Here is a 21043-nt window from a genome sequence, read left to right as displayed (position 1 = left end):
AGATCTGGGGATGGTTCCCCTGTGGGATTTGCTCAGATTTGGGGATTTTTCCCTGTGGGATTTTCTTTGCTGTGCCATTTCCCCCTGGGAAAGCTCCTTTTCCACCTTTCCCTCCCTCAGGATGCAGGTGCCACCTGGGAGGGGCTCTCAGAGTGAGAGCAGGGATCTCCCACTCCCTTCAAATCCCGGGAAAATGCTGATTCCAGCCTGGATGGAGCAGGGGCGAGGCTGTCCCTCCACGGGAACACCCTGGTGCTCTCAGCTCCCTGGGGATGCAGACGGGCCCAGACTGGGAGGGGAACACAAACAAGTGCCCTCAACTGTCTGAATCCACGGATTTTAATTGCATCCAGTTTTTAATTGGATCACCAGCCTGATTTTCCATTTGGTGGAGGAGTTTGGATACAACTTTTTTATTTCCCACCCTGAACACTCCTTGGCCCCTAAATCCTGGTGAGGTTTTTTTACAGTTCCCAGGGGAGGGGAAATAAAATTGGAGGAAATATTGCTCACCAGTGTCTGAAATCTCAAAACCTTCCACACATCCCTGCTCTGCTGCTTTGCAGCCTGGCCTGCTGGTCCCTCCCCGTGCCGAGGAGATGAGGATTGATGGATTTCTTCATAATTGGATGTAATTTCCCAGCTTTTCCCCTCTGCTGGGATCACCTCGGACCTGTCCAGAGGCGGCACATGGAAAAACCTGCAGTGGGAAGGGGAATTGTTGTCACCTCAGCTGACGAGTGGCAGCCAAACACAGGAGTGAGGAGAGCAGGACAGGGAAAGGGAGGAATTCCCTGCACACAGGGACACGAGAGGCTGAACCCAGTGCCCCCAGCGTCCCCCAGCGTCCCCCAGTGTCCCCACTGTCCCCAGTGTCCCCGGTATCCCCCAGTGTCCCCAGTGTCCCCACTGTCCCAGTGTCCCCAGTGTCCCCAGTGTCCCCAGTGTCCCCAGTGTCCCCGGTGTCCCCGGTGTCCCCAGTGTCCCCAGTGTCCCCCAGTGTCCCCAGTGTCCCCAGTGTCCCCACTGTCCCCACTGTCCCCGGTGTCCCCGGTGTCCCCACTGTCCCCACTGTCCCCAGTGTCCCCCAGTGTCCCCAGTGTCCCCCAGCCCGTGGGAGGGCCCCGCTGGGCAGCGCCAGGACCTGTGGAATGCTCCTCCCAGAAGATTGGCCAATATTCCCAGGGCAGGGCAGCTCCCCAGCCTTTTCTACTCTTTCTTTCCTTTATAAACGTGTGGGTTTGGTTTGGTGTTGTTTTTTGGTTGGGTTTTTTTGTTGGTTTTGGGTTTTTTGGTTTTTTTTGTTTTTTTTCTCTAGCTCATTCCGGAGAGCTTTGGATTTCTCGCAACTTTTTTTTTGCTTTTCTTTCCTTTTTTTTCTTTTCCCCCCTCCAGTACCTGGCCTGCCGCCAGCGCCTCTCAGGGCCAAAGTTTTATCTGCGGGGATAAACTCCTCGGAGCAGCCCAGCTGCTCGCAGGCTGAATCCCCCGACCCCGGGGCAGAGCGGCGGGAGCGCCGCGTGTGCCTCTCCCGCGGCTATTCCTGTCAGGATGGATTTACGGCTCTAAAAGGAGCGCGGGGGGAGGAAGGGGAATCTCCTGCAGGAGCCGGGGCTGGAAGCGGAGCCCGGCTCGGAGCGGAGCGCGGGGGTCGGGCCATGGCAGCGGGGCCGCACCGCGCCCGGGCGCACCCGGGCCATGCCTGAGCCCGGCTCCTGCTCTGCCTGCACAGAGCCCCGCCGGGTCCCGGGCTCCTGCTCTGCCTGCACAGAGCCCAGCCGGGTCCCGGGCTCCTGCTCTGCCTCCAGCCGGGTCCCGGGCTCCTGCTCTGCCTCCAGCCGAGTCCCGGGCTCCTGCTCTGCCTGCACAGAGCCCAGCCGGGTCCCGGGCTCCTGCTCTGCCTCCAGCCGGGTCCCGGGCTCCTGCTCTGCCTCCAGCCGGATCCCGGGCTCCTGCTCTGCCTCCAGCCGGGTCCCGGGCTCCTGCTCTGCCTCCAGCCGGGTCCCGGGCTCCTGCTCTGCCTCCAGCCGGGTCCCGGGCTCCTGCTCTGCCTCCAGCCGGGTCCCGGGCTCCTGCTCTGCCTCCAGCCGGGTCCCGGGCTCCTGCTCTGCCTCCAGCCGGGTCCCGGGCTCCTGCTCTGCCTCCAGCCGGGTCCCGGGCTCCTGCTCTGCCTCCAGCCGGGTCCCGGGCTCCTGCTCTGCCTCCAGCCGGGTCCCGGGCTCCTGCTCTGCCTCCAGCCGGGTCCCGGGCTCCTGCTCTGCCTCCAGCCGGGTCCCGGGCTCCTGCTCTGCCTCCAGCCGGGTTCCGGGCGGTTCCGCCAGCCCCAGGCTCTGCGATGTCGCCCAAGGCGCTGCTCGCCCTCGGGCTGTGGCTGCGCTTCGCCGCGGGACGGGGCGCACCTGAGCCAGGTGAGTGCCTGCGGAGGGAAAGGCGCTGCTGCCGTGCTTCACCCCATTCCGTGCCTCAGAGCTCCTCAGAGCTCCTCACCAGCCCTTCTCAGAATTTCAGAACCCTTTTCAGTGCTGCTTTAGGTATTTGGATGTATGAGAAACAAACGAATCCCCTTTCTAAGTAATTGGCGCTTAGAAAGTCATTTTTGTGTTTGTTGCCGGTGGGGAAGAGGAAACTGTTCCAGAAATTTGCGGAGTTTGAGAGTGATCATATGGAAAATGCTCGCTGCTCACTGTGGACCGGAGGCATTGAGGGAAGTCAGCCAGTGATTAACGCTGTGTTCTCTTGCTAATCTCTGTAATTCAGAATTCACTACGGCTCTGCTTTAAAACGCTTTCTCTTGAGTATTGCTGGTGGAAAATAATCATGGGTCAGTCCTGCAGAGCCTTCACGGGGAAAGGGGAACCCGGTGGGAAACGGGAGGGGACCCCGTGTCTGCCTGGCCAGGAGCTCCTCAGACAGAGCAGCCCGGGCTGCTGGGGTGTGACTGCTGCAGGTACAGAGAGAGCCTGGGGCTGGGCTCACGTCCCTGCCAGGGGCTGGTTCTGTCCCTCGGTGTCCCAGCCGGGTTCTGTCCCTCAGTGTCCCAGCTGGGTTGTGTCCCTCAGTGTCCCAGCTGGGTTGTGTCCCTTGGTGTCCCAGCTGGGGCTCAGATCCCTCACAGGGTGCTGGTTCTGTCCCTCGGTGTCCCAGCTGGGTTCTGTCCCTCGGTGTCCCAGCTGGGTTCTGTCCCTCAGTGTCCCCACTGGGTTCTGTCCCTCATTGCCCCAGCTGGTTCTGTCCCTCGGTGTCCCAGCTGGGTTCTGTCCCTCGGTGTCCCAGGCTGGTTCTGTCCCTCGGTGTCCCAGCTGGGTTCTGTCCCTCATTGCCCCAGCTGGTTCTGTCCCTCGGTGTCCCAGCTGGGTTCTGTCCCTCATTGCCCCAGCTGGTTCTGTCCCTCATTGCCCCAGCTGGGTTCTGTCCCTCAGTGTCCCAGGCTGGTTCTGTCCCTCGGTGTCCCAGCTGGGGCTCAGATCCCTCACAGGGTCTGGTTCTGTCCCTCGGTGTCCCAGCCGGGTTCTGTTCCTCGGTGTCCCAGCTGGGTTCTGTCCCTCGGTGTCCCAGCTGGGACAGGGATGTTGCTGCAGCTCCTGGCGTTGTCCCAGCGCTCCTAGTCCAGACAGCAGCAATTCCCATTGTCCTGCCATCCTGCTGCCCTGGGAGCGGGTGGCATTTTCCCAAGCCGGGCTCTGAACAATGCTCAGAGCTCCAGGGAGTGTGACAAAGCCAGTCCTGGCATTCCAGAGGGGTTGTGCCCTGCTCCAGGGGCAAAGTGTGTGTGCTAGGGGTGAGCTGTGCTAGAGATGAATTCTGTAAATGACCCCTCTGGTCAGGAGATGCCCACCCCAGCCTGGCACAGCTCCTGGCAGGGGCTGCGGTGCTGTGCCCCGGTCACAGGGACAGGAACACTTTGGGATGTGTGCCCAGAGCCTCATTCCTTGGGTTTGGGTGTGAGTGACTGTGGCTTTATTCTCAGCTGCCGTGGGCACAGTGAGGGAGCTGCTGGGTGGCCACTGGGGCTTCCACGTGCTCAGGAGTGACTGGATTGTTCTGGATAATGAGTTTTGGATTGTTCTGGACAATGGATTTTGGATTGTTCTGGACAATGGATTTTGGATTGTTCTGGACAATGGGTCCTGGATTGTTCTGGACAATGTGTTTTGGATTCCTGCACAAAGTCAAGGCAGACCATGACCAATTCCCTCTCTGAGTCCAGATTCTGATCTCAGCTGCATCCCTGTAAAGCCTTTTGGTGGTTTGGGCCTGGATAAATGGAATTTCCAGGCTGGCACTGGCAGAAAATGATGGGGATGTTGCTGTTGTGAGTGAGAAGTCAGGACATGGCCCATCCACGCACACTCTGTGGGGCACCCTGCACTCCCTGGAGCACAGGCACAATTCCACAATCCCAGAAATGTTGGTAAAACAGCAGAGAGTGTGAAGCCCACAGGGGATGGCAGCACAGCTCCCCTCCTGCCGCTGGGATGTGTCTGAAGGGCCATTTCCCAGCCTGAACCCTGTGCCACGGACGAGCTGCAACCTCGAAAACCTTTTAACCACACGAGGATTTTGTGCTCGGTGTGTGCCAGCCCTTCATCCCGCAGGTGACCTCCCCACCTCCCACGGGGTCTGTGGCGTGGTTTGAAGGGTAAAACCCCTCCTGGGTGGCTCGGGGGCAGAATTCCGTGCCAGGGAGAGGCGGTGCCTTCCTCCTCCTGCCTCTCACTGCGATCCAGAGGGGCCCCGGGGAAGCTCAGCCCGCTCTCCTCGGTCCCCCCCGCCTCCCTCCCGCAGCAGGACTCCTCTGCAAGCAGCGAGGAGACAAACGTGGGATGTCAAACGCACTAAACCCGGGCAGGACACGATCCTGCCTGGCTGTCAGCGAGCTCCGAGGCTGTGGAAATCGCGCTCAGCTCCCAGCCCGGAGCTCCCGGGCGGATGTCTCCTGTCAGCATCGCGGGGAAGCCTGGCCAGATGTTTTCCTCCTGGAAAAGCCAGCAGGGCAGCGCTCTGTGTTTCCATAGCGACCTTTTGCTCTCATATCGAGCCCTTGAAAACACTTCAGAGCCCGGGGCACTGCGTGGGGAGGGACAGCAGAGCCTGACGCGTGTCCCCTGTCTGTCCCCACCGAGATCTCTCTCTGCGATCACCCCCGGCAGCTCAGGAGGCAGCGAAATTCTCACCGATGCCCCTTTCCCTCCAAACCCCTCCTGAAAAGTGAGAAATCCTCACCTGGCCCCCGGCCAAGCCGTCTGAAGCGAGGGAAGCGCCTGGAAGCAGCAGCTGCTGGCGTCACCGGGGTTGGCAGGCAGCGAGGCCGGGCAGCCGCACCTCTGGCACGGGCGGCGTGTTTGGACTGGATGCGGGACAAGGAGCAGCAGGAAGGATGAGGGAATCGAGAGCCGGGACCTGCAGGGACGGGCGAGGCCGTGTCTGCTCGCTTTCTGAGCCTTGCCACGGTCCTAGTGGAGGGAGATTTTATTTTTGTCTCGATTTTTTTAGCGGATTCTTCCTGCTGAGCTGGAGGGATTCGTGCCCATCTCATGCAGGACCGAGTGCTACAGATCGGGATGTGCTTGAAGGAAGGAGAAACCTTCAGAGGGTCTCTCTAGCTCCAAAACACGCCCCTGCCCGCCGCTGGGTTGAGCTGCTGGTTTTGTTAACCAGTTGTTGGTAACCAATTGTTGGTAACCAATTGTTGGTAACCAGTTGTTGGTAACCAAGGCAGAACCCGGTGGTGTCACCCGGGGCTGCTCCTAATTAACAGAGCAATGAGTGATGGGGAAAAACAGAGTTTAAGGGATGTGAATGTGATGTCTGTGCCCCAGAGCTGCGGGGTTCAGACAAAAGGACATGGCTGTGACTCCCCTCTGCTCTTTGGGGTTTCACACAAAAGGACACAGCTGTAACTCCCCCCTGCTCTTTGGGGTTTCACACAAAAGGACATGGCTGTGACTCCCCTCTGCTCTTTGGGGTTTCACACAAAAGGACACAGCTGTAACTCCCCCCTGCTCTTTGGGGTTTCACACAAAAGGACACGGCTGTGACTTCCCCCTGCTCTTTGGGGTTTCACACAAAAGGACACGGCTGTGACTTCCCCCTGCTCTTTGGGGTTTCACACAAAAGGACACGGCTGTGACTCCCCCTTTATTCTTTGGGGTTTCCCACAAAAGGACACGGCTGTGACTCCCCTTTATTCTTTGGGGTTTCACACAAAAGGACACGGCTGTGACTCCCCCCTGCTCTTTGGGGTTCCCACTGCTGCTCACCCGCCCATTCCCCACGCAGGTAGCTGTGGCAGCAGTGGGATTTCTGCTCCCTCGGGGTGAATTCCCAGTTCCCCTCCCGCTGCTCGTGCACATGACCCCGTTGTTTACTGCTGCCACGGCGTCCTTTGGCCACTGACCCCTGCCCTGCCCGGCACAGACGCTTTTCCAGCTGCTGGTTGCAACATCTGGGAAGCCAGGGACGCTCCTCCAGCCGGTGAGGAGCAGGGGGAGAACACCCCCGTGCTGCCAGGACCTGTCGCTGTGTCCTGCCAGCCAAACCTGTGGCTTGTGCTCCTTCCAGCAGCGGGGAGAGCTCAGAGCTGTGGTTTGCCTTGTGCAGCCAGCAGCACGACCCAGAGCCCTGCTGGAATGCCACGGGCAGGTCTGGGATCCAGTGGCAGGGACTGTGGGGTCACACTTCAGCTCTGCTGGGTGATGTGGTGGTTCCTGGACTTCCCTTTGGTTTTCTGCCCGGCTCTGAGCTCTGGGCACTGCAGGGCAGCGTCTGTGGCACGGGGTGAGCTGTGCTGGGTGACACGGAGCTGGCTGGGATCCAGCTGGGCTGCAGGTCTCTCCAGCTGGGCACAGAATCAGGGAATGGTTGGGGTTGGGAGGGAGCTCAAATCCCATCCCACCCACCCCCTGCCATGAGCAGGGACACCAGGAACCCCAAATCCCATCCCATTCACCCCCTGCCATGGGCAGGGACATTGGGGACCTCAAATCCCATCCCATTCACCCCCTGCCATGGCAGGGACATTGGGGACCTCAAATCCCATCCCATTCACTCCCTGCCATGGCAGGGACATTAGGGATCCCAAATCCCATCCCATGCACCCCCTGCCATGGGCAGGGACATTGGGGACCCCAAATCCCATCCCAACCACTCCCTGCCATGGCAGGGACACCAGGGACCTCAAATCCCATCCCACCCACCCCCTGCCATGGCAGGGACATTGGGGACCTCAAATCCCATCCCATTCCACCCCCTGCCATGGCAGGGACACCTTCCACCATCCCAGGTTGCTCCAAGCCCCATCCAACCTGGCCTTGGGCACTTCCAGGGATCCAGGGTCAGCCACAGCTCCTCTGGGCACCCTGTGCCAGGGCTTGACCACTTTCACAGAATTTCTTGCCAATATCCCATCGAAGCCTCCTCCCTGTCAGTTTGAAGTCTCCTCTCCCTGTCCCTCCATGCCCTCATAAATGGTCACTCCCTGGTCCCTTTAACTCTCTCCATTTCTGAATGCTCTGCCTGCTCTCTCCTGTGCTCCAGGAGTTCGTGATGCCTCTGCCATCTCAGCCAGCACCTCTCCCTGCATCCTGGGGTTTGCCACAGGATAACCCAGCTTTCCCAGCAGCTGGGAACGCTGGTTTTGCCTGGTTTGGCCGGCAGGTTTTGGCTTCTAATGCTGACCCTTCTCTCCACCCCACCAGGTCCCCAGCCTCCCACCTCCAACGCCGAGGGCGACCTCCTCTTCCTGCTGGACAGCTCCGCCAGCGTCTCCCCCTACGAGTTCTCCAAGGTCAAAGAATTCATGTGGGACCTCCTGCAGCCCTTCTCCTTCGGCCCCAGGGACGTGCAGGCCAGCCTCATCCACATCAGCACGGCTCCCACCACCGAGTTCCCCTTCAACCAGCACTGGAGCGGGGCCGCGCTGCGCGGGGCCATCGGTGCCACGCGGCAGCTGATGGGTGACACCAACACGGGCCGGGCGCTGGCCTACGCCAAGGAGCAGCTCTTCGGCGGCCACGCCGGCGCCCGGCCCGGCGTGCCCAAGGTGCTGGTGTGGGTGACCGATGGCTTCTCCACGGATGACATCTCGCAGCCCATGCGGCTGCTGAAGGACATGGGAGTCACCGTGTTCATCGTCAGCACCGGCCGCAGGAACTTCCTGCAGCTCTCGGCCGCCGCCAGCCAGCCCGCGGACAGGCACCTGCACTTCGTGGATGTGGATGACCTGCACATCATCACCCGGGAGCTCAGGGAGGGCATCCGAGGTAGGCTGGCACCTCTAGGGGGGTTTATCTTCTTTTCTTCCTGATGCTTGGGAGGCAGAGTTCATATTTAGATTTATTTATTAATTCTTATCTATGTCTCACAAGCTGTGAGTTCTTGCTAACAGGGTAGAAAATGCTGCCTCTTCTTCCTGGCCACTGGCAGGGAGCAGGGAGAAAATGAGTTTGTGTTAGAGCTGGGATTGATGCTTGGGAAGCGCAGCTCATATTTAGATTTATTTATTAATTCTTATTTATGTTGCAGTCTCACAAGCTGTGGGTTCTTGCTAACAGGGTAGAAAAAGTTGCCCCTTCCTCCTGGCCACTGGCAGGGAGAAAATGAGTTCTTTATTTTAGAGCTGGGATTGATGCTTGGGAAGCGCAGCTCATATTTAGATTTATTTATTAATTCTTATCTATGTTGCAGTCTCACAAGCTGTGGGTTCTTGCTAACAGGGTACAAAATGCTGCCTCTTCTTCCTGGTCATTGGCAGGGAGCAGGTAGAAAATGAGTTTGTGTTAGAGCTGGGATTGATGCTTGGGAAGCGCAGTTCATATTCAGATTTATTTATTAATTCTTATCTATGTGGCAGTCTCACAAGCTGTGAGTTCTTGCTAACAGGGTAGAAAATGCTGCCTCTTTTTCCTGTTCATTGGTAGGGAGCAGGGAGGAAATGAATTCTTCCCACTCTGGGCTGCTTCGTGTGCAGGAATTCGTGCACAATTCATGTACAAATGCACAGGGATTCATGTAAAAATGGAAAAAGTCAGTGGAAAAAGTGTGGGAATCATAGAGCTCTGTTGGCACAAGCGTGTTGTCTCTAACTCTTTCAAGCATAAATTATCCAATTGTGAGATGACACCTAAATTATTTTTACTTTTAACCTGATAGCCAACCATCCATGGTCTGCAATGTGGATTTTTCTATCCAATTACAAAATGACACCCAAATCCATGAGGAAGAAGGTGAAAAAGAAAGAGTAGCCAACACCCTAAATCCTCCACTTGCTTTATATCTATTACTGTATTCTAAACCCTTGAACTCTGAATTTTCCCCCCTGTGGTATCACACACTTCTATTTAACTCCACACCCACACTCCTAGCGCTGTCACTCAATTTTGGGAGCCTTTTCCACAGCCTCAGGTGAAATGCAGAATTTGCTTAGGGGTCAGGGCCTGGCAGCACAGAAACCCCAAAATTCTAAGGGTTCCAACAGGCAGCGTGTCATTGTTGGGATGGACACAACACACAGAGAGACACAGTAAAAATCTTCAGAAAGTTCTTTATTTTGGCCTCATGCTGTCTTTTATACCATTTTTACAAACCTCGTGGGCAACTTTAATTGGTTAACTGCTTTCTTGTTAATTATTCTGTTGGTTAGTAAAAGGGATTCTACCTGTCCATCAAATCTATCTATTCTGGGATTGTTTATGAATTTTCTTTACTGATCACAGGACAAATCCCTTGTTTATTGCAGTGCATTTGTTTTTCACCCTGAGCTTAGATTGTGGTGTTGAAGGGACTTCTCAAAACAGCTTCACGTTGGAATTTGTGAATTGCTGCACTAGAAAGAAGTGACAGGACAGCTCTGGCTCCTTCCACAGCAGTGGGAGAATCCCCCAAATCTCGTGGTCATCCCAATCTAAAAACCAAATTAAAGGGGTTTGCAAACCTGCTGCAGGTGCAGGTACAAACCAAGGCCTCTGGGAGGGCTGGGACAAACTCATCCCCCTTGGAAAACTCAGTGGGGCAAATTCCCTTCCAGTCCTTCCTTTCCAAGCAGTGACATGAACTCGTGTTTGTGACGAGCTCAGGAATGAGGAACTCGGGCAGCAAAACATCTGAATTCCTTAAAACCCCACAAATCTCTGAAATGAGTCATGCAGGGCTGGCAGAGCAGAATGCCCCACCTGCACAGGCTGTTAACCAAAGCTTTCCCAAACAGGAACGATTTCACCTCAGCAAGAGGCACAGAAAATGTCTGAGACCCTTGAGTTGATTTTCACACTCAGGGTGATTATTTTTCCCTCTCAAACCTTGTCTGTCTCTGTGCCAGCTGATGGAGGAGCACAGACGTGTTGAACACACCCAAAGTGGGATGTGTGTCCCTGGAGAGGATTTTGTCCCTGCAGCTCTTACCTAGGATAGCTCTGACTCCCTAAATAAAACATCCAGGGCTGAGACCTCCAACTCTTGCAGTTTTTATCTTATAAAATACTAAATACACCATCCAGGGCTGAGAACTCCAACTCCTGCAGTTCTCTTACAAAATACTAAATACACCAACCAGGGCTGAGACCTCCAACTCTTGCATTTCTCTTACAAAAATACAATTAAGGACAGTGCCTGCTGTCAGCATCGAGACTATAGCAAAGGAATGGGTTTTGAATCCAGGGGGTTGCAAAGTGCCAGAAATTTGTCACATCACCTGATTTCACCTTAATGAAGCCACTCAAATCCTCTGTTCCCCATCTGTGCAGGAGGCAGCCTCCTCCTGGGACAGCAGGGACAGACAGGATCCTTGGCAGGCAGGGATGAGGCTTTTCCAACTCTGGAATGGCCCAGACTGGTTTAATTATCACTGCTCTTATCTTCATCTCCTGCTACTGTTAAACAAAAAAAAAAACAGTGGAGGCTTTTGTAGAGGCACAGACAAACTTCGTCAGGAGCTGCTCTCCTCCTTCCATCTCCTTTCCAGGAGGTGTTCCTGAGAAGGAAATGTAAGGAGGAGAAGGAGGGGAAGGAGATGGAAAGAGGGGAAGGAGATGGAAGGAGGGGAAGGAGATGGAAGGAGGAGAAAGAAGGAGGAGAAGGAGAAGGAAGGAGGAGAAGGAGAAGGAAGGAGGAGAAGGAGAAGGAAGGAGGAGAAGGAGAAGGAGAAGGAGAAGGAGAAGGAGAAGGAGAAGGAGAAGGAGAAGGAGAAGGAGAAGGAGAAGGAGAAGGAGAAGGAGAAGGAGAAGGAGAAGGAGAAGGAGAAGGAGAAGGAGAAGGAGAAGGAGAAGGAGAAGGAGAAGGAGAAGGAGAAGGAGAAGGAGAAGGAGAAGGAGAAGGAGAAGGAGAAGGAGAAGGAGAAGGAGAAGAGCAGCCCTGGGGGAAGGGGTGTCCCCTGCCTGCCCCACAGATATCCCCACCCAGGGGTTCCTGCCCTGCTGCTGCTGCCTCGGGCGGGCTGAGGAGCCTCAATCTCCGCAGGGAGAGGCTCCTGAGCTGTGCTGGACCCGGACCAGCCCCGGTGCTGCTGCTGCTCCGTGGAGGGGTGCAGGACAGGGGCTGTGGGTGCATCCCCTGCCTGCTTTTCCTTGTCACAGAGGAGCTGTGCAGGATGCAGCTCCCAGCCAGCCTGGCAGGGCCACAGCTGGCTCCTGGCAGGGGCACAGCTGGCTCCTGGCAGGGGCACAGCTGGCTCCTGGCAGGGGCACAACTGGCTCCTGGCAGAGGCACAGCTGGCTCCTGGCAGGCTCCTCCACCCTTCCCAGAGGGAAGGGAAGGTTCTCAGGCCGTGCAGGAGCTCAGGCTCCTCCTGGTGCATCTCAGATGTGGCATTTGGCGCTCTCCTCCTGGGGAAGGTGTTGTGAAACCAAGGCATTCCTCCGAGCTGACTGCAGCTCCTGCGCCTGCAGCCACTTGCTCTGTGCTCAGCCCACTCGAGCTGAGGCTGCTGACTCGTTCCAGCCTCGGGCACCACCTCCTGAGCCGGGCTTTGCAGGAGCCTGCGTGCCCAGCGGGCCCCAAGAATCACCACATCCCACGTGTGCCCATTCCTGAGCCCAAACCAGTCCTGGTGTGCCCATTCCTCACCCAAACCAGTCCTGGTGTGCCCGTTCCTGACCCCAAACCATCTCCTGGTGTGCCCAGTCCTGACCCAAACCAGCCCTGCTGTGCCCATTCCTGACCCCAAACCAGGCCTGCTGTGCCCATTCCTGACCCAAACCAGTCCTGCTGTGCCCATTCCTGGTGTGCCCATTCCTGACCCAAACCAGTCCTGGTGTGCCCATTCCTGACCCCAAACCAGTCCTGCTGTGCCCATTCCTGACCCAAACCAGTCCTGCTGTGCCCATTCCTGATCCCAGTCCAGCCGTGCCCATTCCTGACCCAAACCAGTCCTGGGGCAGAGCTGTTTGCTGTGGGTTTCCTGCCCCCTGCCCTTTGCTCTGCCCCTTTATTCACGGTGCCCCTGCCTCCAAGCTCTCTCATTTCCATTCCCTGAGCTTCTGGCAGGATTTTTGGCAGGACTGAGGCTTTTCCTGTGCTCCCTGTTCCTCCGTGCCTTGGCCCCGGTGTTTGTGGGGCTCACAGAAGGGTGCAGTGCCCCAGGACTGCTCCTGCCCTCGAGTGGGTGGGATGGGATGGGATAATGGGATGGGATAATGGGATGGGATAATGGGATGGGATAATGGGATGGGATAATGGGATGGGAGTGGGCAGGACACGGAGCAGGGAAATGTTCCTGCCTGCCTGGGAGAGCCAGGGAACAGCTCAGAGGAAAAACTGAGGCTGTTTTATTTGGTACAGGGAAGTTGGCAGAGCCTCGGAGCAGCTCAGAGGAGGAGGGCTGATCCTCTCCCGCCCACAGGGAGGGCAAAGCAGCCCAATCCTGCCGGTTTGGGAGGAATTTTGTGCCTACCTTTTACCTCTGTGAGCCAGTGAGAGCTACCTGGAGTGCTCTGGGAGTGTCTGGAAGGTTCTTTTATAAGGATTTAACAGCACTCCAAGGCTCAGGATGCTCTTAAAAATCCTTTAAAAACCAAAGGAGCATCTCCACGTCTCCCTACGTCACTTCCCTGCAGCTACAAACAAAGCCCTGAGTGTTTGTGCCCCAGAAAAGCAGAAAACAGCGGAATTGTGCCCAAAACAGGCTCAGAAAGCCACGAGGGTCAGGCAGCACAGGGAGCTGGGGGAGCTGCCCAGCACCACAGGAGTGTTTGTGCCTGGCAAATTCGGGGTGTGCCACACAAAGGTGGCACCAGAGCAGCCTCTGGGCAGGGTAGGGAGAGGTGGGGTGGCACAAGAGGGCTCTGAGTGCTGAATGTCACCAAACAAGGGAGCTCTGTGCAGCCCCTGAGGTCACTCTGTGAGGGAGTGACCTCAGCTGGGCTCAGGCCAGCTGGCCCAGCAGGACTGGGCAGTCCCCAGTTGCTGCCCCTTCTTCCTAGCAGGGAGAAAATGAGTTCTTCCCACCTAATTTGTGCATAATTCATGTTCAAACGCACAGGAATTCATGGAAAAATGGAAAAAGTGTGGGAATTGTAGAGCTCGATTGGCACAAGCGTGGTGTACATCATGCCATGATTTAAAATCCCAAACAAAGTACAAAGACATTGAATTTTTGGTTGCAGTTGGCCACAAAGAAGAAAATTACCCCCGTCTTCCTATTCTTAGGGAGGAATGTAGAAGAGAATTTTTAAGAGAATCAAAAGAGACTCAAATTTGCAGAGTTGAATGCAAATAAAACGATTTAGTGCCTCATATTTGGTTGGCCCCAGAACAAATTTGGGGGAAAAAAAATAAAACCAAAAAGGGAAATGTGCTAAGAGATTTTCTTGGAAATTAAGAAGGAAAATTGGTTTGGTTTCACTGTTTGGTGATGTCAGGTATCCGTGGTGCTGCCAGCTGCGTCTCCCACCCTGGAGGGCTGGGGCTGCAGGTGTCCCGTGCCTGGGGGGTGATGCCAGCGGGGATTTTTGGTCACAGCAGGGATTTTTGGTCACAGCAGGGATTTTTGGTTACAGCAGGGATTTTTGGTTTCAGTTTTTGGTTACAGCAGGGATTTTTGGTCACAGCAGGGATTTTTGGTTTCAGTTTTTGGTTACAGCAGGGATTTTTGGTTTCAGTTTATGGTCACAGCAGGGATTTTTGGTTACAGCAGGGGTTTTTGGTCACAGCAGGGATTTTTGGTTACAGTTTTTGGTCACAGCAGGGGTTTGTGGTCACAGCAGGAATTTTTGGTCAAAGCAGGGGATTTTGGTCACAGCAGGGATTTTTGGTTTCAGTTTTTGGTTACAGCAGGGATTTTGGTCACAGCAGGGGATTTTGGTCACAGCAAGGGATTTTTGGTCACAGCAGGGTTTTTGATTACAGCAGGGGTTTTGGTTACAGCAGGGGGTTTTGGTCACAGCAGGGATTTTTGGTCACAGCAGGGATTTTTTGTTTCAGTTTTTGGTCACAGCAGGGGTTTTTGGTTACAGCAGGGGGTTTTGGTCACAGCGGGGGTTTTTGGTTACAGTTTTTGGTCACAGCAGGGGTTTTTGGTCACAGCAGGGATTTTTGGTTACAGTTTTTGGTTACAGCAGGGGTTTGTGGTCACAGCAGGGATTTTTGGTTGTCCCTCCTGCAGATGCCATCCGTGCCAACTGGCTCCACGCCACCGATGTCACCTCCAGCAGCGCCCGCCTGACGTGGCCGCGGCTCCTGGACCAGGACAGTGGCTACTACAGCCTGGAGTATGGCCCGAGGGCCGAGCCGGGCAGGAGGAGGACACAGCACGTGTCCGGGGCTCATACCAGCCTCGTGCTCAGTGGCCTGGCCCCAGAAACCACCTACGAGGTGGCCCTGATCCCCGAGTCCAACGTGCTCTACCTCCCGCCCCAGAGCACCAGCCTCACCACGCTGGCAGGTAAAGGGACATGGCTTGGGGACAGTCCCCTCCTGGGGACAAGGAGGTGACACTGGCAGGTAAAAGGGGACATGGCTTGGGCACAGTCCCTCCCTGAGGTGACACTGGCAGGTAAAGGGGGGGGGGACAAGGAGGTGACACTGGCAGGTAAAAGGGGCATGGCTTGGGCACAGTCCCTCCCTGGGGATAAGGAGGTGACACTGGCAGGTAAAAGGTGGGGACAAGGAGGTGACACTGGCAGGTACAAGGGGGGTGACAAGGAGGTGACACTGGCAGGTAAAAGGGGCATGGCTTGGGCACAGTCCCTCCCTGGGGACAAGGAGGTGACACTGGCAGGTACAAGGGGGGTGACAAGGAGATGACACTGGCAGGTAAAAGGGGCATGGCTTGGGCACAGTCCCTCCCTGGGGACAAGGAGGTGGCACTGGCAGGTAAAAGGGACATGGCTCAGGCACAGTCCCTCCCTGGGGACAAGGAGGGGATCCCTGTCACCTGCCTGAGGCTGGAGGATGCTTGAGTGACCGTGGGGAAATCTCTGTTGGAGAGGGAAGAAGAACTGACAGCAATCAGGAAAATTCCAGGCACTACAATTAAGAATATTTCAGATGACAAGCATAATTAATGACTGTTAACCATAACACATGTGAAATCAGATAATAATTAATTACTAAAATACTGTACCATCATCTCAGAGCCTGCAAACCTTTTTTCAGTGGGGACTCAGACATCCTTTCAAGGTGCTCAGGTCCACTCCAGCTGTCACATTTAGAGGGTCAAAATCCACATTTGCCTGCTGGGTTGATTTTAACCCCTTGAAACCCAACAGTCTGCAGGTCAGTAATTCTCATTAAACCCTCACCATTTTCCATTGCTTGCAGAGGAGATCAGCCCAGTTCAGGTGCTCATCTCGGAGTGTGGCCCTCACAGCTTCCAGGTGAGCTGGGCTCCTGTGCTGGACAGCGTGGCCAGGTACCAGCTCCTGTACGGGCCCCTCCCAGGGAACTCAGCCCAGGTGCTGGAGGTGGACGGGAGGCACAACAGCACCGTGGTGGAGCACCTGGCCCCCAGCACCACCTACCTGGTGACAGTGACTGCCATCTACAGATCCGGGAGCGAAAAATCGCTGTCAGTCAAGGCCTGCACGCAGGAAGGTGAGCCAGGGGGAGTGGCAAACCCTGGAGGGTCCCTAGAGGGGTCACCTGCCTCCAGGTGAGGGCAGAGGACTCGGTGAGTCCAGTCCCTGGGGTGGGACACAGGGGAGAGCTGTGTGAGTGTTGTAACAACACCAAGACTCCGTTATCTTCATGCAGAAAAAGCCAATTTTTTACTAGCACAACGCATTGGGAAAAAGTTTTTCACGGAAAGAATAATAAAGGACATGGGGAGGTGGTGGAGTCACCATCCCTGGGTGTGTTTAAACAAAGACTGGATGTGGCACTCGTGGTTTAGTTGAGGTGTTGGGGCTGGGTTGGACTCGATGAGGTCTCTTCTCACCTGTGGAAGAATCACCTGAAGAATCCTTTCTGTGGAAGAATCGCCCCCCTGATGCCTTGGGAAGGCTGAGCTGGAACAGGGACTGGGCAGAGCTGGAGAATAAAGCAGAGATTTATTAAAAGGCCTTTAAGGTACACCTTGGGCAGGACAAGAGCCTGGGCAGGGCTGCAACCAAGGTGGACCCAAAATTGGCACAAAATGGGCACAAAAATGGACCCAAAATGGGCACAAAATGGGCACAAAATGAGCACAAAAATGGACCCAAAATGAGCACAAAAATGGGCACAAAATGAGCACAAAAATGGGCCTAAAATGGGCCCAAAATGGACCCAAAATGGGCACAAAATGGACCCAAAATGAGCACCAAAATGGGCCTAAAATGGGCCCAAAATGGACCCAAAATGGGCCCAAAAATGGACCCAAAATGGGCACAAAATGGACCCAAAATGGGCACAAAATGGACCCAAAATGGGCACAAAAATGGACCCAAAATGGGCACAAAATGGACCCAAAATGGGCACAAAAATGGACCCAAAATGGGCACAAAATGGACCCAAAATGGGCACAAAATGGACCACAGGTCACAAAGTCTTGCATTTTAATAAGTTTTGGTCCATTTGCATTTTGGGGTTTAATTGTCCAATTGCAGCTGCAGGTTTTGGGGTCCCATCCTTCTCGTTCCTCCCCTCAGCCCCCCTTGTTTGTGCTTTTTGCCCTGAACCCTTGTCCCAGCTGTCCTTGGTGTGCAGCAGGAACAGGATTTGTTTTGTGTCCCTGCTGTGTGCAGAGCTGAGTGACCCTGAGTGTGAGCTCAGAGCTGCACCCTGGGCACCACAGGGGCTGAAAAACACCAAAGATAAAACTTCAGGGGTGTTCTGTGCTCATCACCGCCTTGCTTTGTCACCAAAGCCGAGCTCTTTTCCCCGTTTTTGGGAGGAAGACTCCTCCTAGTGGAGTTTATTGCAGTCAGGAGAGAAAAGCGTCCATGCAGACGGTCCTGGAGCTACTTTGGGATAACAGGGGTGGGAACTCTGCTGAAAGCTGCCACGGGCATTGGAAATGCTGTTCAAAAATCATTTACAGCCTTGCTTGCCCTTCACTTCCCAACGTGGCAGGGGACAGGTGACAATTAAAGACAGTTATAAAGACACAATGCTTTTCCTTCTGCTGCCCAGAAGCCACTTTCTGTCAAGGGCATTAAAGGATCCCTGATAGGATGGAGTAAAACTAAACAGAAATTACTCAACAGAGTAATTTTTCAGATTCAACATTTTGAATTGTAATTTTATTTTTTTTCAACGTTTAAAATTGTAATTTTTCAGACTCAACAGAGCCCCTTTTTTCCCAGCCAGGGGCTGGAGTGAGGGCAAAAATGGTGAAATCTCTGGCTCAGGGTGGCCAAATCTGACATTTCTTGTGTTCCTTGTGTCCTTCCAGCTACAGAGGCCCAAGAGTACAGGGACAGAGAGAGAGCGTGACACTGCAGAGAGCTGATTCCCAGCAGAGCAAGGGATCCTGCCTGGACAAGGACTTGGACAAAAAGGAGGAGTCAGGGGAGGAAAACACCTCATCCCCCCGCCTGCTGTCCCTTGAGGTGTCCTGCTTGTCCCCAGCCAAGCTCTCCCAGGCCTGGCCTGGCTGGCTGGAAGAGCCAGTCTGAATAAAAGATGCCAAATCTGTACCCATTGCATATAAACACGCCTGAAAAATAACAAAGAGGAGGCAAAGGGTGGATCCTCACTGTTGCTTGCTTGCTGCCTGCTCTCTATTGATGAAAGGTCGATGCAGATTTATTTTTGCAGCTTATGAGCACGTCCAGGGCTGGACTGTTCAGTGCCCAGGGCGCTCAGAGAAAGATTCCAAATCCATTCCTGCAGGGAACCTGAGTGTGAGAGAGCAGGAAACCCCAAATCCTGGGGATGTGGCTCTCAGCCCTCAGCTGGGAGTCCAGAAAAGCCACACAAGACCACCTAAAGCAGTTTTTATTTCTGTGCTCCTGCCTGGATCATCCCCGCTGCATTGCTCTGGCATTCCTGCCAAGCCCTCTTCACCAAATGCGAGTCCTGCTGTCCCTGTGGAGATTAATTAGCCTGTCCTGTGACTAATTACAGGCAATAAGTCTCCAGCACCATCATTCCTCTGCACTCTGAACACACAGAGCTGTCTTGTCTTGGGCTTCCACCCAGTGCCAAGCTTGAGCTACACTTAAAAAATGAAAAAAATCAGGGGTTTTAAGGGAGAAGAGTAAATCTGATTCTTTCCCTTTGGCCTCAGGCTTGAACTCGCTGTTATTAAGCCACTCTGGAAAAGGGAGCTGGGAAAAAAGAAAATAAAAGACAAATTAATTATAAATGCCTAGTGACCAAGCAAATGGTTTCAAAGTTCAGGGCTTAGGGCTGTAAAGAAATGTAGATACTTCTCTGCTAAACCCTCCCTCAGTAACTCTTGCTCTGTTTTAAATTTATTGCTTATTTGTCCTACATGTGGAATTGTTTCTGAGGCCGTGCTGTTTGTTGGAGAGCCCCGTGCAGCCTCACAAACCCTTCCTAAAACAGCCCCAAACAGCTCTTTTCGGAGCTGAGAGGAATTTGATCCCTGATTTTGTCTCCTGAGAGCTGAATCCTTCATCTGCACGTTTCTGGAGCATTTTCCTCCAGCTGCCTTGTTCAGGAGAGAGGGATGGAAGGGAGGTGAGTCACTCATTAACTCTGTAAAGAGATTTTTCACGTGATTTGTGTCCTCCTTTGGAATGTGCGTTTGTGACTGATTAATCTCAGCGCTGAAGGGGTGCCAAAGCCCCTGGAACTGCTCATGCAATAAGATGATTTTGTTTGTTCTTGCTGTAGGACAGAAATTAAGTTTGCACAACTCCCTGCATAGTTTATTAATACATTAACGTGTCATTCCCACCCTCCAGTTGTAACACACCCTTCTTGAAGATAATTAAATATAAATACAAGAGCTGCTGAATGGTTCCTTTGTGCTTGATGGCAAACATGTGAATTGTGGGGTTTTTTTCAGGGGTTGAAAAGCTTTACAGAGTCATAAAAGTTGGGGAAAGTTTCTGGGATTACCAGAATCATCATAATTTTAAATGACTGGGAAGTGTGTGTTCCACCCGTGCCAGCATAGCCTGGTTTACACAAAACATCACCCCCATCCCTCAAAAAAAAAAGTGTGGGAAATGTAAAAATAGAAATATACTGGTCTTGATAAAGCCTCAGTTCCAGTAAGAATTGTTTTACAAGGAGAGTCCCCAAAATCTCAGTAAATATTTGTGAGCAACACAGGCTGGGATTGTTGGGGTGTCTGTGAGGGGCCGTGGGTTGGGCTCTGATCCTTGAGGGTCCCTTCCAGCTCAGGATATTCCATGTTTCCATGATCCTAAGTGTGCATTTGGAAAGAAATACAAACATTTAGAGAAAAAATAAAAGATCTGAGGAGGTGTCCCCAGCCTGCTGCTGAGGGCTGGGCACGGTCCAGGTGTGTTCTACATTTTAGAGAATTCCAGGCTGCAGAATTCCACGTGTTTCTGACTTCCACAGCACCTCCCTTCTCTCAAGCCTTTCCTGTCACCTTTCCCACTCCAAGCATTTGGATTAGGAGCTGATTTCCAGGGAATATCCCCCTCTTTATCCCAGATAACCACAGATATGAGGTCTCTGTGCTCCCCTTTTCTTTCCCATCACCTTTCCCTTCCCATCACCTTTCCCATGCCAAACTGCTGGATCGGGAGCCGAATTTCAAGGGAAATCCCAGATAACCACAGATATTTCCCTGTGCTCCCCTTCCCTGGAAGCCTCTGTCTCATCTTTCCCACTCCAAAACGTTGGATTAAGAACTGTTTTCCAGGGAAATCCCGCTCTTTATCCCAGATCACCACAGCGACGGCGTTCTCTGTGCTCCCCTTTTCTGCTTTCCCATCCCCTCTGCCAACCCAAGGAGCCGATTTCAGGGGAAATCCGGGATAACCCCGAGCCCATTCCCAGGGAAGCCCGGGATAACCCCGAGCCCATTCCCAGGGAAGCTCGGGATAACCCCGAGCCCATTCCCAGGGGAAGCCCGGGATAACCCCGAGCCCATTTCCAGGGAAATCCGGGATAACCCCGAGCCGATCCCCAGGGAAATCCGGGATAACCCCAGGGCCCATTCCCAGGGGAAGCCCGGGATAACCCCGAGCCCATTCCCAGGGAAGCTCGGGATAACCCCGAGCCCATTTCCAGGGAAGCTCGGGATAACCCCGAGCCCATTCCCAGGGAAGCTCGGGATAACCCCGAGCCCATTCCCAGGGGAAGCCCGGGATAACCCCGAGCCCATTCCCAGGGGAAGCCCGGGATAACCCCGAGCCCATCCCCAGGGAAGCCCGGGATAACCCCGAGCCCATCCCCAGGGAAATCCGGGATAACCCCGAGCCCATTTCCAGGGAAATCCAGGATAACCCCGAGCCCATTCCCAGGGAAATCCGGGATCGCTCCAAGGCCGTGTTCGGCCCTTAGCAACGCCCCGCGCTCCCGTTGCTACGCGGAAGCGCCGCTTGCCCCGTTTGTCCCTCCCGGCGCTCCGTCCCCCACATACCGTTCCCGCCACTCCCTCCTCCCTCAACCAATCAAACCCCACACGCGGCGCGTCTCCACCAATCAGAGAGCGGCGCGGCTCCCCCGCGGGCCAATGGGAGGC

At 54.6% G+C, this 21043-nt stretch overlaps 1 protein-coding gene across 1 annotated transcript; it reads left to right on the top strand.

The window, feature by feature from the left end:
- Positions 1-1485: 1485 nt before the first annotated feature.
- On the top strand, positions 1486-19330 carry VWA1 (von Willebrand factor A domain containing 1). The gene is made up of 5 exons (XM_063417434.1): positions 1486-2408; positions 7698-8261; positions 14594-14872; positions 15751-16023; positions 17804-19330. Exons 1-5 carry the CDS (start codon positions 2336-2338, stop codon positions 17842-17844), a joined length of 1230 nt encoding a protein of 409 aa, XP_063273504.1. The 5' UTR covers positions 1486-2335; the 3' UTR covers positions 17845-19330.
- Positions 19331-21043: the final 1713 nt, after the last annotated feature.

The sequence above is a fragment of the Prinia subflava genome, chromosome 21, assembly GCF_021018805.1.
Source record: "Prinia subflava isolate CZ2003 ecotype Zambia chromosome 21, Cam_Psub_1.2, whole genome shotgun sequence".
Taxonomy (NCBI): domain Eukaryota; kingdom Metazoa; phylum Chordata; class Aves; order Passeriformes; family Cisticolidae; genus Prinia; species Prinia subflava.
This window is presented reverse-complemented; position numbering and strand designations above follow the sequence as displayed.

What these genes read in the sequence shown, in the direction of transcription:
- VWA1 (XM_063417434.1), top strand. Translation starts at nt 2,336, where the DNA reads ATGTCGCCCAAGGCGCTGCTCGCCCTCGGGCTGTGGCTGCGCTTCGCC. An exon ending in GCTCAGGGAGGGCATCCGAG is followed by an intron (nt 8,262 to 14,593) that starts GTAGGCTGGCAC and finishes TCCCTCCTGCAG; the next exon opens with ATGCCATCCGTGCCAACTGG. An exon ending in CAGCCTCACCACGCTGGCAG is followed by an intron (nt 14,873 to 15,750) that starts GTAAAGGGACAT and finishes CATTGCTTGCAG; the next exon opens with AGGAGATCAGCCCAGTTCAG.